The sequence below is a fragment of the Scatophagus argus genome, chromosome 16 (genome assembly GCF_020382885.2).
Source record: "Scatophagus argus isolate fScaArg1 chromosome 16, fScaArg1.pri, whole genome shotgun sequence".
Classification (NCBI taxonomy): domain Eukaryota; kingdom Metazoa; phylum Chordata; class Actinopteri; family Scatophagidae; genus Scatophagus; species Scatophagus argus.
The window spans coordinates 20,444,844-20,462,508 of NC_058508.1; the positions used below are offsets into that span (position 1 = coordinate 20,444,844).

General features: G+C 42.0%; 2 protein-coding genes across 6 annotated transcripts; one reads left to right on the forward strand and one right to left on the reverse strand.

The window, feature by feature from the left end:
* Positions 1-358: 358 nt before the first annotated feature.
* LOC124073666 lies at positions 359-6,413 on the forward strand. Of its 4 annotated transcripts, none has more exons than XM_046416059.1 (6): positions 365-465; positions 592-678; positions 1,000-1,047; positions 1,494-2,090; positions 2,258-2,368; positions 4,292-6,413. In XM_046416059.1, exons 3-6 carry the CDS (start codon positions 1,034-1,036, stop codon positions 5,103-5,105), a joined length of 1,536 nt encoding a protein of 511 aa, XP_046272015.1. In that variant the 5' UTR covers positions 365-465; positions 592-678; positions 1,000-1,033; the 3' UTR covers positions 5,106-6,413. The 4 variants fall into 4 exon arrangements, with proteins under 4 accessions (XP_046272013.1, XP_046272015.1, XP_046272016.1 ...); XM_046416060.1 differs by lacking the exons at positions 365-465; positions 592-678 and adding an exon at positions 750-855 and having other exon boundaries at positions 4,292-4,362; positions 4,546-6,413; XM_046416057.1 differs by lacking the exon at positions 592-678 and having other exon boundaries at positions 359-465.
* Positions 6,414-9,874: 3,461 nt separating this feature from the next.
* eif3d (eukaryotic translation initiation factor 3, subunit D) lies at positions 9,875-15,458 on the reverse strand. 2 transcript variants are annotated; one of them, XM_046415888.1, is made up of 16 exons: positions 15,303-15,458; positions 14,075-14,200; positions 13,935-13,980; positions 13,598-13,734; positions 13,406-13,491; positions 13,248-13,320; positions 12,722-12,843; positions 12,499-12,631; positions 12,273-12,420; positions 11,988-12,118; positions 11,549-11,634; positions 11,279-11,408; positions 10,841-10,983; positions 10,506-10,698; positions 10,307-10,400; positions 9,875-9,992 (listed from the first exon to the last, which is right to left on the reverse strand). In XM_046415888.1, exons 2-16 carry the CDS (start codon positions 14,195-14,197, stop codon positions 9,979-9,981), a joined length of 1,659 nt encoding a protein of 552 aa, XP_046271844.1. In that variant the 5' UTR covers positions 14,198-14,200; positions 15,303-15,458; the 3' UTR covers positions 9,875-9,978. The 2 variants fall into 2 exon arrangements, with proteins under 2 accessions (XP_046271844.1, XP_046271845.1); XM_046415889.1 differs by having other exon boundaries at positions 15,287-15,309.
* Positions 15,459-17,665: the final 2,207 nt, after the last annotated feature.

The following is a 17,665-nucleotide window of genomic DNA, read 5'->3' on the forward strand; positions in this document are numbered from 1 at the left end:
TAAAGAACAAACCACCAAGAAGTTATGTTTAATGAAAGCTATAACTTGTGATAATTTAACTGTAGCTTATAAAGATTTTGTTTCTCTGTATGTAATTTTTGAAATCTCCTCTACAAACTTGTAGATTTGTTAGATTTGTGTCCAGATGACACAATGAAAATTTAATGCATTCAATGTATGATTTATTTTTTATGTTTGGGGCAAAAGTTTTAACTATGTGTGTTGAGAAATTATTTATTTTCCCTGTATTCTTTAAGGTACCAAGCAGCACTTCCAGCACAGCAGGCAGCTGGTTTTTCCCAGTTAACGAGCTGTGAAAAGCAGCTGTAGCCTCCCTGCTCAGCAGCAGACTGACACACCTGTGTAAGACGTATGCTGGCTTCTGAATGAGTTTTGGTGTCACCAAAACCCTGATTCCAACAAGATGGGATGCTGTGTAAAACACACATAAAAAGAAAGAAGAAAGTGAGACTTTGCTGATCACTGACGCACATTCAATTGAAACAGTACAAAGAGAGTATATTTTTATATATTTAATGTTTGACCTCATCAACTTCATGGATTTACGTATGCTTATTTTGAATTTGACAGCAGTGACACAGCATATGGGACTGGGGCAACAAAAGACTAGCAAAGTTTTGTACTGATCAAAAACCACCAGTCTGGAATATTCCACAGGTAAACAGGTTAATTGGTAACAGGTGATATGATCAGGTATGAAAGAGGCATCTTTGAAAGGCTCTGTCGTTTGTAACACATGAGCGTATAAATGATGTTGCTGCGTGGTTCAGGAACAAAAGAAACGACACCCGATCTTCTGTCACCCTTCAGCTCCAAAGTTCTTGGCATGACAGGGTGTGGTTTAATGTTTAAAAGGCATGAAAACAAAACCAAGCCTCCCTGAATGAATTGCACAGACTTATGTTACGAGGTTCATCGTCCAGCGATATTTGATAGCAGTTTCATAGTCTGATCATTTTTTTTCTGTCACACCCTCAGTCACAGGCAAGCTGTATCAAGTGGAGACATACAGATGTCAGGTCAAAGGTAAAGTTTGAATATTTTTACAATTGTTTGGTTCAATTTATATTTAAATGTTATATAATTTATACTGATTTCCACTAATATTATTATTATTGAGTCAAGTTACTGTTTCAAATCTCAAGTGCAAGTGGGTGTAAAGTCCGTTAATTGTACATCATGTCCCATGGTGTCCTGTTCAACAAACAGTGGCAGAATGTGCACATTAAAGCTCAAAGGTCCAAGAACTGAACCCTGTGGGACTCCTGAGACTTGTTAGACAAAGTTAAAGTGAAATTTAGACTGAAATATTTTACGATGATCCATCACCTGTTGAAATTTCCATGTTTCCTGTTGTAATCACTTTTGCTATGGCCAAAAGCAACTGTTCAGTGGATTACTTTAATTTGTTTTGACAAGTCAGTGAGAGATGATAGATTTTAATCTACAGACGATGTTGTTGTACCTGACAGAAAGAAGCTACAAGAGGCCTTGTGCCGCTACACCACAGATACCCTCACTTACATTAAGATAGTGAGCGGATTCTGTCAGAGGATCTCTAAATGGATAGTTGCAAGGGAGACAGAGTTGACCAACATGAAGAACATTAAAGAAAATGCTGACAAAATTAAGCTAAACATCAGCCATGTTACCCAGTCAGAGAACAAAGGTAAGGCCATGGGGGAATTTTTGAAGAGCAAGGTGACCCAGGTGACTGCAGACAGCAGGCGAGCAAAGCTGGAGGGGGAGCTGGCTGCTGTGCTGGCGGACACTCTGGGAGGTCTGAAGAAACTTGACTGCTTCCTGGATGCAGTGGAGAAGTTGGCAGTCACCTCACTTCCTGTGTTCATGGAGGAGAACCAGGCGTTACATCTATCAGAAGGGATCAGCCTTAAACAAGTTTGGTCTGCCATCAGTGCTGCGCGAGAAATCTGCCCCCTCCTCCTCGAGTTCAAAAGAGATGCAAACGTCTTCTTCCTTGCCAGACTTCAGAATGTAGAAGTGCTGGCATATCAGCTGGCCAAATACATACAGACCACTCAGATAATCTGCGACAAGCTGGAGAAAAGGTATTTCGTACTTATTATTATTATGTTATTTGTACACTGGAGCCTGAGCTGTTAAATGTGAATTTGCAAATAATAAATAATTAATTTAACATATTTACATGCACATAGCATTTACGCACATAATGTGCTAACATACAGCACACTGTGAGCAATTTTTCCATTTTTAGGCAATGTTTCCAGAGAATAACTTCGGAAACTAAGGTAGACCTCGATGTGGATTTGTCTGAAGGTGATGTACAAAGAATTCTCTGTCACATTAATCAGCTGCAGGAAATCAGGTAGGCACTATCAATATGCACTATTGATTTGTGTTTTGTTTTTTATTATCATTATTACATCTATTTATACACTTACTAGCTTTATTAGACAATTGTATGCACATACAGCTTTGCCACGAATTCTATTTTGATAAAAATGCTAAATTTTTGTTTTGTGTTGACACTGTCGGAAAGGTGAGAATTCTACTTAATGTTTATTACTGAGGTGTTGTAATACACATTATTACTGAGGTGTTGGTGTTTTACTGGATTGCAGTCTGAGTGTTTCTAATGTGTTTCTCTTCTCATGCTTGTAAATATGATAAGCAAACACAGCAGTCCAAACCATCATCTGCTATTACAGCCCAAAAACTGAATGATAAAAAATGTTCAAAAAACCTAAATGTTGCCTCAATAAGCACACATAACTTTTACAATCAGAACCATCCATCCATCCATTTTCCTCAGCTTGGGATGTGATTCCTCCAGTGAGTTCTGATTATACCCCAGGGTGTCCTTCCAGTTGGATGTGTCCTGAAAAGCTCCAAAGGGTTGACTACTTTCAGAGAGAAGGAGCAGCAGCTCCACTCCAAACACTCCCCAGATGTCCTCCTCACCCTCCGCCCACCCTACAAAGGAAACTCATTTCTGTCCCACTTATCCATAGTTTCTTTTACTTTCGGTAACCGAGAACTCATGACCATATGTGAAGGTAGCTGGTAAATTGATAGTTTTGCTTTGTGGCTCTGCTCCCTCTTAGCCACAAATGTCTGGTACAGCAGCAACTGCAGCCCTTCTGGTCTCCTGGTACATGTCTGCTGCTTTAGAAGATCCCTGAGCCAGCCAAGCCCAAAAGACCTTCTTCTTCAGCTTGACCTTCCTTCCTTCACCATCAATGTCCACCTGTGGGTTCTTGGATTGCCACCATAACGAGCAGTCATGACCTTTTGACCACAGTTCTTGACAGCCACCTCTACAAAGGAGACTTTCGGTGTGGCTAACTCAGACTCCGTGTTCCTGACCTCCCCAGGATATGTAAAAAAAATCTTCCACAGGTGAGAGTTGAAAACCTTGCCAATGAGGCTTTTGCTAGATGTTCCCAGTTGACCCTCTCTACCCACCACCACCATCTGATTCAACTCACCACCAAGTTGTGATCATTTCAAAATTCTGCTCCTCTCGTCACCTCAAGTCACTATAGGTGGAACCCTTTCCAAGACACCACACAGAGACTTCAGGAAGGGCACCCTGGGCAATTCCACCTCCTCTTCAGGAGTCTGGTTCCAAAACCAGTGCTGTGTGTAGAGCTGAACTCAACTATATCTAGCTGGTTCCACTCTACCTCCTGCACCAGCTCCAGTTCCTTCCTTCACAGAGGATAGTTTCCACATTTACAAGACCAGCCTGTCATGCCAGGAGTCAGCATGTCCAGGCTCCTGTTTTTGCCTGCCACCCAGCATACAATTCACCTGACCCCAGCACCTCTCCCTGCAGGAAGTAGGTCCACAGGGCTGCGGACCTGAGCTCAGACATCTGTAGAGTAAAGCTACTGCTCCTTTGTGCCAAAAGGAGTCAGATGAGGTGGCTTGGGCATCTAATTAATATCATCCTGGGTGCCTTCCTTTGGAAGTTTTTCCGGAGATCCAGGGAAGCCCTGACAGACCCAGAACTCGCTCGAAGGATTGCATGTCCCATCTGGCCTGGGAAGGCTGTGGGATCCCCCTCGAGGAACTTGACAACTTTTGTTTGACTGGAAGATGCCTGCAGATATGGCGGCTAGTAGCTCCTTCAAACTTGCTATGTTTTTTTAATCAGTTATTTTTATTTATTTATCATGTTTATTTGCTTATTGGCTTTATTGTTTAACATGTATTGGTACAACTTTAATCCTTTGTGATATAATAAGTGTTAATTAGCAGATTCATTTTTTTTCCACTTTGTCAGGATGAACCAGCACTTCCGGATGGTGTTCTCATTCCAGAAGGTTTCATGTTCTGTCTTCATCAATCAGTTCAGTGAGTGTCGATCCAGGATGCTGCAGTTTCTAAAAGACATGGAGGAGTGTGCTGTTCGGCTAGACAGGATGAATAAAGGGGCAAAGATCTCCAGTGTGGCAGGCAGCTCAGTGGGGGCAGTTGGAGGTGTGCTTTCCATTGTTGGTTTGGCATTAATCCCTGTAACAGCAGGACTGTCTCTAGGTCTGACGATGACTGGTGTAGGGCTAGGAATAACCAGTGGAGTCAACAGTGCTGTCACTACTGCCACAGAGATTGGAGTAAACCGAAAACAACAGAAGAAAGCCAGTGAAGCCTTCCAGAGCTTCATGGAGGATGTGCAGGCTCTGCAGGACTGTCTGGAGGAGGTGACCAGTCAAACAAAAACCAAAATAGGGGGGAGTGATACAGCTCCTGGTGCTGCCGGAAAAGGCATTGGTGCATTCGCTAAATCTGTCTCTGCTGCTAAGCTGTTGAAAAGTGAAGTGCTCGCTCTCAGCAAGTCAGCCAGAGCAGGTTTCGTTGCAGTCAATGCTCTTTTCGTTGGCATGGACATCTTCTTCATCTGTAAAGACAGCATCAGTCTGTCCAAAGGCAGTGAGGCTGAAGTCTCACAGTTCATCAGAGCCAGAGCTGCACTCTGGAGCTCAGAGATGGACTCATGGCAGAAGATCCATGACTCCCTGTGTGAAGGTCAGCAGACATCAGAGGAAAACAAAGCCGTCCTGGACAAGCACTTTTATCCTGGGATCGAGAAGATCTGAGACATGTGACTTTTTGCACTGATTAATGTGAATAAACCACAAATCCTGTCTTGGTAATCATAATAAATCATTGATGAACATGAAACATTAATTAATTTGTCCAATCAGCATAGCCATCTAGTTGGCTATATCGATCTGTTGGTCTCTTTATGTGGCGTGGATCTGCTCAGCAATTAATTTATGTGAAGAATGGAACCAGGAGTAAAAGGGCATTAAATTTCATGATCTCTGTGATTATCCTGAAAAGTAGCCTGTAGATGCCTTCAAGACTAATAAGGATCCAATATTGTCAGCTTGTTGGGTCTTAAGCTATTTTAACTCTTTTATGGGCAGTAAGTCTGATTTATTTCTTGATTCAGTTTATCAGAGCACATGTCAATACGAAGCTTTTCACAATACAAAATGCTTTATGTGTCATTCAGTAATCCATTCCATAAGAGTAATTGCAAGCAAAAAGAAAAATGAAAAACAAAAACATGGGATTTAGAAGGACCATTTTCAACCTTATCTAATGAGTCACTGTGTGTTTAACAGTTATTGTATTATTATTATTAGGATCAGAGCACATTACTTTGATCAGATTGTATTTACATAATGCTTGTTTCCTCTTCTGCCTCATTCATTTGACTGAGAAACTAAACCACATCAGTACTGAAATGTTTGCTTCATACAATGACGACTAATTTTTGTTTTGTTTGTGGTGTCAATGGAGGTACCTGCTTGATCTGTCTTTCAGAATCAGAATTCCTTTATTTATCCCTGGAGGGAAATTCTTTCCACTGTTTTAATTTTGTAATTCTAATAAACTTTCTTGTTTTCACTGATTTTGCTATCTTAAGCGCTTCACTTCTTTCTTGTATTTACTGTTGTCTTGTCCTGGATTCTTTCCTGGTCCTGGCAGGATTTTTTAATTTTTTGCCTGTTTTAAATTGCTTTTTTTGTTTGGATCCTTGCTTGCACTGGGGCATACTAAGCCTTATTTTGTAAATCAGTCTTTGATCTGCATTAGTTCTGCTTCTATCATCTACGTTTGGGTCCAGTTCGTTGTTGCTTCATCCATATGAGCTGTGACAGATTCAGTAATACATGCTTTAACATACAATGACTGTATATGAGAATAAAATTATTTTGCCGGAGCTTTAATTCTGTTATGTAATCTTGCTTCATTAACAGCCTTAAAACATGTATTTAGCTCATTTCTGAATCATTGTAATGGTGGTAGAGCTGTATCACAGCAAGTAAATCCAAATAAATGTAAACTCTGAGCATATGTGTAAGCATTTACAGTAATAAACAGACTTCAAGTAATCTTTAGTAAAAATGTGGTGTGTTCATGATGCTTTCATGTTTCAAAGCCCATAGTTTTGAATTCAGAGTTAATGTAGGAGAAGTTATTGAAGGGGCAGGATAATGGAGACCTTCATTCACATTCATTAAATGGCTCAATGTTAAGATTCATTGTCACAACACAACACGTTTGCACAAAGGCAAATGACATGAAGTCAAATTGAAGTAAATATTTGTTATTCACAGATCAGTTAAATTATGTTAAATCTATTCAGCAAATGTGCTTAATCAATTATGTCAAAGGTGCAAACTGTTTAAAGGTTCACTCCCTCATTTAGCTTTTGTCTTGTGTGATTGTTGGCTTTAAATATTCAAACAGTATTTTAGGGTTTTAAAAAGAGGTCAGACATGCTTTCTTTTAATTTGTGGTTATCTTGAGAATTTTTTTTAACAAGCATTAACATATGCTGAGCTCCAAACACACTGCACAGCTGAGGCTGCTGCCTCACTAAATTAACTGTTTGGTTGTAATCCAAAGCCCTGGACACGTTTAAATTTAGACCAGAACATGACGCGATACGTACAGTGCATCCGGAAAGTATTCACACTGCTTTGCTTTTTGCACATTTTGTTATGTTACAGTCTCACTTCAAAATGGATCAAATTTCTCAAAATTCTACCCAAAATACCTCATAATGACAAAGTGAAACAAGTTTGCTTGAATTTTTTGCAAAGTTATTACAAATGAAAAACAAAAAATGTAACATGAACATAAGTATTCACACTGTTTGCCATGACACTCAAAATTGAGCTCAGGTGCCTCCTGTTTCCACTGATCATCCTTCAGAGGTTTCTACAACTTGAGTTGAGCCCACCTGTGGTAGATTCAGCTGATTGGGCATGAGTTGGAAAGGCACACCTGAGTCTATATAAGCCCTCACAGTTGACAGCGCGTGTCAGACCACAAGCTAAGCCATGAAGTCAAAGGGTTTGTCTCTAGACCTCTGAGTCGATCTGTCGAGGCACAGATCTGGGGAAGGGAACAGAAAGATTAAAAGTCCCAAAGAGCACAGTGGCCTCCATAATAAAAAAGTTTGGAACCTCCAGGATTCTTGTGGGCCCAACTAAACTGAGTGATCGGGGTAGAAGGGCCTTAGTCAGGGGGGTGACCAAGAACCCAGTGGTCACTGACTGAGCTCCAGTGTTGCTCTGGGGGAGGGGAGAACCTTCAAGAAGGACAGCCATTTCTGCAGCACTCCACCAAACAGGCCTATATGGTAGAGTGGCCAGGTGGAAGCCGCTCCTCAGTAAAATGCATATGAAAGTTTGCCAAAAGGCGCCTGAAGGACTCTCAGACCACAAGAAACAAAATTCTCTGGTCTGATGAAACAAAGATTGAACTTTTTGTCATGAATAACAAGCATCATGTCTAGAAGAAACCAGTCACTGCTCATCACCTGGCCAATACCATTCCTACTGTGAAGCATGGTGGTGGTAGCACCATGCTGTGGGGATGTTTTGTGGCAGCAGGAACTGGGAGACCAGTAAGGGTCCAGGGATGACTGCAGCAATGTACAGAGACATCCTTGCTGACAACCTGCTCCAGAGCGCACTGGACCTCAGACTGGGGCAAAGGTTTATCTTCCAACAGGACAACAACCCTAAGCATACAGCCAACATCACAAAGTAGTGGCTTCAGGACAACACTGTGAATGTCCTTGAGTGGCCCAGCCAGAGCCCAGACTTTAACCCTATTGAGCATCTCTGGTGAGATCTGAAAATGGCTTTGCACTGACGCTCCCCATCCAGACTGATGGAGCTTCAGAGGTTCTGCATTGAAGAGTGGAGAAACTGCCCAAAAATAAGAGTGCCAAGCTTATAGGATCAGACTCTCAAAAGACTTGAGGCTGTAATTGCTGCCAAAGGGGCTTCAACGAAGTATTGATCACAGGGTGTGAATACTTATGTGTGTTATATTTTTGTTTTTCTATTTTTAATAAATTTGCAAAAAAATCAAGCAAACTTGTTTCATTTTGTCAGTATGGGGTATTTTGTGTAGAATTTTGAGGAAAAAAAATAATTCAATTAATTTTGGAATGAGACCGTAACATAACAAAATGTGCAAAAAGCGAAGCGGTGTGAATACTGTTCAGATGCACTGTATGTTACACAGGTTATATTCTGTAGTTCCAATTTACTATGTTCCGGTATTCAACAAACGCCTCACAGCCACGCTATTGGTTAGTGTTTTCTGTGCCGCTGCTGTGTTGTGCACCCGGCTTCCGGAAAGCACACAGGTGAGGCAGGTATGTGAAGCAGAAGCTCAATTAGGTCTGGGAAAAGTGAAATTAAACATTTGTAACTTCTCATTCCCAGTATGCACAACTGAGTGTAGCTAACGACTTTACCAGAGAGAGAAACTGTCAACAGGTGAGTTAGTCACCTGAAGTTAGCTGGTTACCATCAAGATTCTGTTGCGCTAGAGTTTAAGTGCGTGTAATTTTACTGCGAGAAACACGGCAAAGCTAATCCTGTCAGGATGTAACATTTCGTGTGAGGTGAAGGCTCAGGTTTGGTTGTTGCAACGAGCTGTTTTAGCTCTTTTTTTATTTTTACTTATTTATTGACTGGCAACCGTGAAACAAACGAGTTATTTAAAATGAATAACCTTAAAGGAAATAAGGATGTGTAAAGGGACAAAAAGTCATCACTGTGATGTCACTCAGTGATTGGTTAACACCACAAATCATAGTTTATCAACACTGAGTAATTTGAATCCGCGAAGTAACCAAACATAAAGTAGCATAAATGGAAATTTTTTAATACGTACTTAAATGCAGTAAATTGTACTTAGTTACATTCCATCACTGGTTATTTTAATTTTTTAAAAAAAAGAAGGAATATTTTGACACTCAGACTTAAATTATTACATCAGTTTCACATATCAGTTGTTGGGTCCTTGCTTACCAATGATCATTATCAGCCCTGAAAAAACACAACTTTTGTGCTTTTGTCATTGAGTCTATTCAGGTCTGTGACTGGAAAAATCACAGAAAAATATTCCTAATTCGTGATTTTACAAATTTCTTCCAAAAATCAATGATTGGTCCACAAACATAAATGAAGCGTGTCAGAGTGCTAAGACTGTTTCCCTGAGGTTTGTCAGCATTTTCAAATATGACAAAGAGACACATTTCAGATCCATAAAATACTATGAATTAGGTTTTGTTTGTTTGAAAATTAAATTCTACTAAAGAATTAATTATTTGTCAGTGTTTAAAATGAAATTTTCTCCTAACGAGCTTCGGTTTCTGTTGAAGAACAGTGGAAACTAAGTGAAATCCCTGCTGAAAATATACATTTCAAAACAGGAAGAAAAACTCAAAGTCAACTATGAGTTCCTGCCAAAGACGAAGCTGAATGGAGATTTGTGAGCCACGTTAGGACTTCTGTCCCAGTAAAGGAAAATGAACACACATAAATTCGGTTGGCCAATCTTGTCTTTATTCAATGTCAAAAGGAATTAAATTGTGTTTCTTTGTGTGTTGGTGAAGGCTGCTTTGGTCTCCGGAGCCGACGCCGCACATCAGTTCTCTTCATCTAGAATGAGAAGGAAACAGTTTTCTATGAGGAAACAGAACAGGGTCAGCATGGAAGCAGGTCCTCCAAGTCATCGGACACTTCAGTGAGCTCCGGCGAGACCAGACCGTTCAGCCGAGTTATCCTGATAACTTAAAAACCTTCTTCTCAGAACAGACAACAAGGATCCACAGAATGCAGGGACATGTCGCTTTACAAAGTCTGGATGAAAGTGAATTAGGGCAAAAGTAATAGACAACTCGTGATTGCACCGTAGCTGTACATTAAGTTTCTCTCTGTGTGGAGTAAAAGTCCTGGTAACAGCCAAATCTCACCTTCCTCCTCCTCATCCTCTTCATCTTCCTCTTCCTCCTCCTCTTCATCAGAGCTGAAGGTCCCATCAGGCAGACTGTACACCCGAATCACTTGCTGTTGACACAGAATGTCGACCCATCAGCTCTATTTTCTACCCCAGCCTTTAAATCGGGACGTCCCTCTGAACGTCCTGACTGGACTCGGACTGTGACGGCTCACCTTGTTTGGGTCCTTGAGGATCAGGTACTTGCCCTCGTCCAGCTTGCGGCAGATATCGATGACGCAGCGGAGGATTCCCCACGCGTTCTCCATGCTCAGGTTGATCTGGCTGGCGAACTCGTTGGGTTTGAACTGCTGGGTGCCCAGGATGACGTGACGAGCAGAGTCCTTCACGTGGTACCGAGACACGTACCTGAGGAAGACACAGCGATGCAGACTAGTCAGTCCAAGCTGTCCAAATGATGTGAAAAATGTGTTGGCGTTAAAAACAGATTAGCCTGTGTGTTTGGTCCTCCTGCCCAGCACACACAGGTGTGTGTGTGTGTGTTCCTCACCCCAGTTTCAGGTATTCTGATCCAGCCAGCATGGCGCAGCAGGTCCAGCGGGCCAGTTTGTAGCTGTTGTTCTTCAGCTCGGTGGCCAGGACGGCTCCCCTCTGGGAGTCCAGCTTCTGACGCCAGTCCACCCCGTTACAATACTGAAGAATAAACAGAGAAACAGATGCTTTTCAACATGACAGAAACACTGACTGAACTGTACAGCTGCAACTCATGAATATTTCCATCAATTAACCTGCCGGTTATTTCAATGATTAATCATTTAGTCTTCAAATGCCAAAATTGTGAAAAATGAATTTTAGGTGTTTCGGTGCAAGTTCAATGAAGATAAACTACTGAGAAATGATTGTGTTTTTAGACCTGCAAATGAAGCTCATGACTCTGCACACAAAAACTCTGAAGATGAAACCACCAAAGCAGTTCTCTTCCTCTTACCCTGGAGTCCCACTCATTCAGGGTCTTGATGTTAATGAAGGACACTTCTCCATTGGCGCCGGTCATCACTCCGTCGTGCTCACAGCGGACGATCAGGTCGATGTCTTCCCCGAGCTTCCAGTGACGGTACCTGAAACAGAAAAACAAGCCATCATCCTGAGAGGAAGCGGTGAAAACACCCAGTGACACCAACACGCCTCATGTCCATCCAGCAGTTTTACTAATGATGCAACAGGACAGTAAACACAGCTGGAGGCTTCAGTGTCTCACCTGTAGGCTACAGAGGCCACCTCACTCTTGTCCATATCCTCCTCCACGAATGGGTTGGAGTTAGGAAACTTGTGCCGCTCTCCGCCCTGAGCAAAATCAAGCGAAGACATGACACACCATTCTAACATTTCTCATGTATGACAGTATTTGTGTTAAGAGCTGAGCTGCTGGAGGTTGTAGCTGACATGATCTAGTCTACAAGGACCGCACAGCTTTTGCTATTTAACTTGCTCCCTGTTGTAGCGCCCTCTGTGGTTGGCTGATGTAAGCTCGCTGTGGCAGGAGAACCTGCAGCTGAGGCCTCTGCAGTAACTAATGGCAGATGGACATCTATGTTGTAGACGAATTGAAAACCATACCTTCAGGATTTCTAACTGCACTGGTCTACCTTGATATACCGTACGGGCCTATGAGCAGGTTTGAGGGTGTGTGTCGTTACCATGCGTAGACACTGCTGGCTGAAGTTGTGGTTGATGTACGTGGCCTCCATCGCCAGGTTACGAGGAGAGTTGAAGGAGTTGCCCTCATCCTGTGGCGGCTCGTTGGCGGTCTCGCTCACGGTTAGCAAATCTGAGAGGTGCAGTTACAGAACGTTACAGCAGTCAGCGTTCAAGCAACACAACAGGAATGTGACTCGTAAAGCTGCTGCACTGATAAAGACTATGAGCCAAACTGAAGGAATCTCTTTGTGGAAGCAGCTCCTGGTGTCCTTTTAAAGCCTCACCAAAGTCAGAATTGTCTCTCTTGTCGAAGAACAGCTTGTTGCCCACTCTCTGCACGATGATGTCCCAGGAGTTGACTGAGCGTGTGCAGCACATCAGGGTGGCCAAGATGGCATCAGTGGCAAAGACGTTACCCTGAGTCTTAGCCAGCTGGAAAGAGAACAAAAAACCTTGAAGACAGAACAACAAACCTGTGAGCGTCCACTGAGCAGCTCATTCGCGACTAACCTTGCGGATGACGGGATCGTCGGTGGTAGTGACGGTGTGGAAGATCCTCTTGATGCTTTTCAGTTGCTTTTCATTGCGGGTGGTGATCCGGTCAAAAGCTTTGTCGTAGTACTCCAAAGCGCCGCAGCACTCACTGCAGGAAACCAGAAAGAAAAGTTCAACTTTTCTGTATTTCCACCCAGAACAAGTTTAATGACTGAAGAGCTGCTTCCACTTCACTCACATGTCAACAGGGTCAGCCACCTCCATGTATCTCATCTTCATCAGTCTGGGGAAGTCCATCTCCTCCTTCACCTCCCAGTCGCTCCTCACCTCCACAGAGGAGTCTCTGGGCTTCAGCTGAGCCTGGGGGGGACAACAGACGAGGACATCCAAGTTACCAAAAACCCTCACAGACACAAGAACACAAAGACTGTCTTCACACTGGAAAGTTTGACAACCTTTGTGCTCCATATTTGAAAATCCTTTTTATTTTAAAAAATCTTTTTTAAAATCCTGGGATCAAAAACAACAGACCGTTTGTCTTGTGTGCTCAGTTTAAAGCTGAAACTTAGTTATTTCCATTACTTATTCATCTACCAACTAGTTTCTCAATTAAACATTTGGTCTGTAAAAGGTCAGAAGATACTAAAAAATGTTTGAACAGATCACGCCGACAGCCTAAAACATGTTTATTCGGTGATGCTGATTTTAATTTTCTGATGTTGCAGCTCTAATGCGGTCATTCAGGTGAATTAGCTGATCAATACCTGAGATTTCTGGTCCCACTTCTGACGGACACCAAACTGCTTCTGGAACTTCTTCTGCAGGCGCATGCGATCCCTGAAAAGACACGAACTCGAGGTCAAAGTGAAGCTCACGAGCAGGTTGTCAACACGAACTCGGCTGAAACGGGACGTCTCTTTACCTCTCCTTTTGCTTGGCGCTCTTCGGGAGCGTCTGCATGTTGAACTGAGTCAGGTTCCTGCGGTCCTTGTCCCTGCGCAGGTTCCTCTGTTGAAACATCAACACGTTCCAGGATGAGCTAAAATCTAATCTGCAACACCAACATTTCATATCAGCTGACGCGCTGAAATGGGATTCGGGGGGTCTTTGGTACCTGAGCAAACCTCATGCGGTTCCTCTGGTAGGCCGTCTTCTGCGTCTTGGCCGTGTCCACCAGCTGGAAGCTCGTCTCATCCTCCTCGTGAAAGTAGGCGTACTGGCTGCCGCCTCCAAACTGAGAGGAATATTTATCTGAAGACAAAATGATCAGCAGTGATCAGCGTTTCTTGTATTTGAACAACTGACGAGGGTTCACAGATTTCAACGCGTCCATGAACAGTGAAGGGAGTTAATCTGTGCAAAGTCATATCGAAACTGTGTTATCATGCAGACAGCTGAAGTAAAAACACTTTAGGTGAAGGCGCGTCCGGGCTGACGGCCGTCCTACTCACTTGTGTATCTCTTGTCTTGATAAGTCGCTCCAGTCCAGTCAGCAACCTGACGACGGAGAACACAAGACGTGAGGAAAACTGTGGCAAACAAACTGACACCGGTTTGGTTCTTTCAGTAGAAACAATGTGATAAAACAAACCTTCCCCAGACGGTCTCCTTTGCTGAAGGGCTGGTAGGGCATGTCTTTGAACTTCTCTGGGACCGCACATGGACCCCATCCGGACGGGTTGTCCTGGATCACAGGGGCATTGAACTTGGCCATGGCCTGCAGCCAGAGTGAAAAGGACTTTGTGTTATTAAATGTCACCTAGAAAACAATCAGACAACCTTCACACAACATATGGTCCTAAATGACATTGCATGTATCCCACACATTAACAGGGTCTCAGCCAATCAGCAGCACTGATTTCTACAGCAATGCACTGAAACAAGCAGGCACTGATCAGCTTGCGCAGTGGGCTAGTCATCATTGACCCCTGAGCTGGTACAAATCCACAGAAAAGTTCAGCTTTGAATCTGGGACTGAACATCATCATCAATGTCATTCTCATTATTGATTAAGCAGTTGATGGCTTTACTGATAAAACGAATTTATCTACAAATAATGTACGTTTTTAGAGAGCCTAAAGTGACGCTTCATTTTATATGACTTCACCGGTAGTAAGTGTTGATTAATTGTAACTGTTGGGCAGATTACTACTTTTTAATCACTGATTGATGTGTCAGTGAATAAAGCAGATGACGGCTGGGACTGTGCTGATCAAACCTTTAAAAACGGCTTCGTTAACTGTACTAACAGAAGCGACGCCACTCCCTCCTGATCACACTGAAATAAGTAAATATGACACCATCTTCATATTTGAGTTTACACCTGAATGTGTGTGTTCTTCGCCAAGTTTCGAAGTAGATCAACAAGCTCACTATAAAAGACATTATTATGTTTGTTCAGGTTTGAAAGCATCTTTGTCGAGCAGCAGCACCAGCTGACATCAGCGCAGTGTTAACTTCACTTGTACAGTCACATGCTAACAAGCTAAGCTAATTTCCAAGATAATCTCGACTGGGGGAACCAAAGTGATTTAGCAGAACCAGGCTACTGTGTGATACCGACTAGGAAGAACCGAGCTTTCTTCTGAATCATCTTCAGGAAAATGTTTTTTTTATTTTTTAACAGGTTTGGCTCAGTCAGTTAACGGTGGCTACTGCTAACGCTATTAGTCATCTTGCCAGGTGGCCGTGTTAGCATGGCTAAGCTAACTGGGTGGCAATCAATATACATGCACACAGGACTCGATACGATTCAACTTCAAACACAACTGAAAACGTTTAGTTCTCGTACGTCCGGACATACTTCACTGCAATCTTACCGTAAACGACGTGACACCGAATCAGGCCTTTTAATCCAACCGGTCCTCAAACGGCACAAATTTCCGACCGAGCGCCGGTGTGAAAGGAAGTCGCGAGCTGCCGTAAAGCGGAAAAGGGTTCCTGTCGTATTATAGCTGTAACTGTCATAAAGTTGCAGGCAACCCGTAGCTGAACTATGTTAGCTATACCTATACAATAAAATATGACTGAGTGTATATATACTACATATATATATATATAGGCGGATATAATCACAGCAGTCGTAGTTTGAAAGTTTTGTTGTGAAATGTGTTCGCAGTAGTTAGTGTCATGAGCATATCAATCCTGGTCTGGACTATGTTCTTGTGGCCGAAATGCGCAACTACGTCGCTTTCTGTTGTGCATTTTAATTTCACATTTTAACCGGAAGTAGCATACTATGCTATTGTGTAAAATTACTGGTGTCATACAGTTGTATTTACTCACCGCCAGGGGGCAGAAATAGACGCATTTTATCGAAGTCAAACAATCATAATACAGAGGTAAAAGATAACAGAAACGCTGCAGTGCTGTCAGTAAATGTTCTTCTTTCTAACTAAAGACAGCTAAATTAGGCATTAGGCCCGTATTCAATTATTAATTCAATTATTAGAGTCCGAGCATTTAAGTGAATCTGGATTTGCTAGCAAGAAGGCTGACCACCAAGTTAACAGTAATGTTGCAGTTCCTGTTTATCACCACTGGAGGGCAGTCGACACTCGTGATTCAGATTACACAGTCAACATCACCAACGTCAAGTCAAAATACCATACTGTCATTTCCAGGATAAACTTTCAATTTAAAGCAATAAAACACTTATCAAATCAGCAGTTATGCCTTTTCATCCTTTATATTTATTTTCTATTTCTTATTCCTACTTTACTTATTCAAATTATCTGTATTTCTTGCTGTCTATTCATATACAATCTAGAGATTTTGTTTTAAAAACAAGAAAATTATTTCAAGCATGCATATTTCAGGTATTATATAGAAGACAAGAAAACAAAACTGAAAAAAATAAAATTGCACAATCCAAACAGATAATAAATAAATAAATATCCTATTAAATCTGGAGGACTGGAGTTTGTTTTGTAAACCAATTTTTGGATCCAGTTAATTGTGTTTTTCACGCACTGCCAAGGTCCGAAAATCAGATTAATATAATAATAAGTTTATTTAATATCTGTAAAGCATGTCTGTCTGTGGTGATGCATTTCAGTTACATGCAGTGCAGATGTTCCTCATGGGATTCAGTCACAGCAGCAGCAGCAGTTTGCCATGTGATGAGTGATGCTCTCATCTTTGCACATCTGGTCTTTTCAACATCTGCATTCATCCACACATCATTTAATCAGAGAGAGACTTCGTTCTTAGTTATTTCTTTGTTCTTTGCAGGATTTATTCTTGCAGTAGAGTATTTTTGCAGTGTGGTATTGGTACTTTTACTTCAGTAAAGTATCTAAGCATTTTTTCCACCACATGTTGCGACACACCATGCAGAGGGTGAGCTCTGGCCTCTTCAGAGTTCACCTGGCAGCTGCGCTCTGAGTCACGTTGGCGTTGACAGCAGACTCAAACTCATGAATCTTGGTGCAGTTATGGCTGATTATTTCTATGGACAGCAAGGATGTTTTGTTTACTTCCTTCCTGGACTACAGTTAGTTGTACTTTATGCTTCTACTGGATTTTATTTTTGTGAGGCCTAACGTTTTTCTGTGGACGGTCTCAGTCCAAGGTTACAGCCCGTGTCCAGGATCAAAATGTCAGCATGACTTCATTACTTGGCACAGGTTCGTGGTCCTCAGAGGATGAATCCCACTGACTTTGTACCAACCAAAAACTGTCTCAGCGAAATCAGTTGCAGCAGTTTGTCAGCAGCTCAATCAAAGAAGACTTTTTAGTGAGTTTGTTTGTGATGTTTGCACTGATTACTACTGAAGTGAAGCTTCCTGTGTGTGTGTGTGTGTGTGTTGGCCTTCACACCTTTTCATGCTGCTGTTAATATGAGAGATATTATTGTATTGTTTACTGAACTGAGTCACTATCAGTCTCTTTGACAAACACTTCATGTTGCATTCATCTCCAGCTCTGAAGCTTTTTGAAAAAAACCTTTTTTCCTCCTTTTAATGAATATTTAAGAAGCCTACATTTAAACAGTTTTAGTAGGTTTCCACCATCCTGTAACTGATCAGGTTCATGTTGTGAGCTGTCATGGGGGTCGCGACCCTCATGTTGGTGACCACTGAGCTAAAGTCTTTTCAGCATGGATATTTTGCACACAAATCAGTTCTGTTCACTGTTTTTACACTCATAAACTGCTGTTTAGTGAAATTATTTTCCCGTT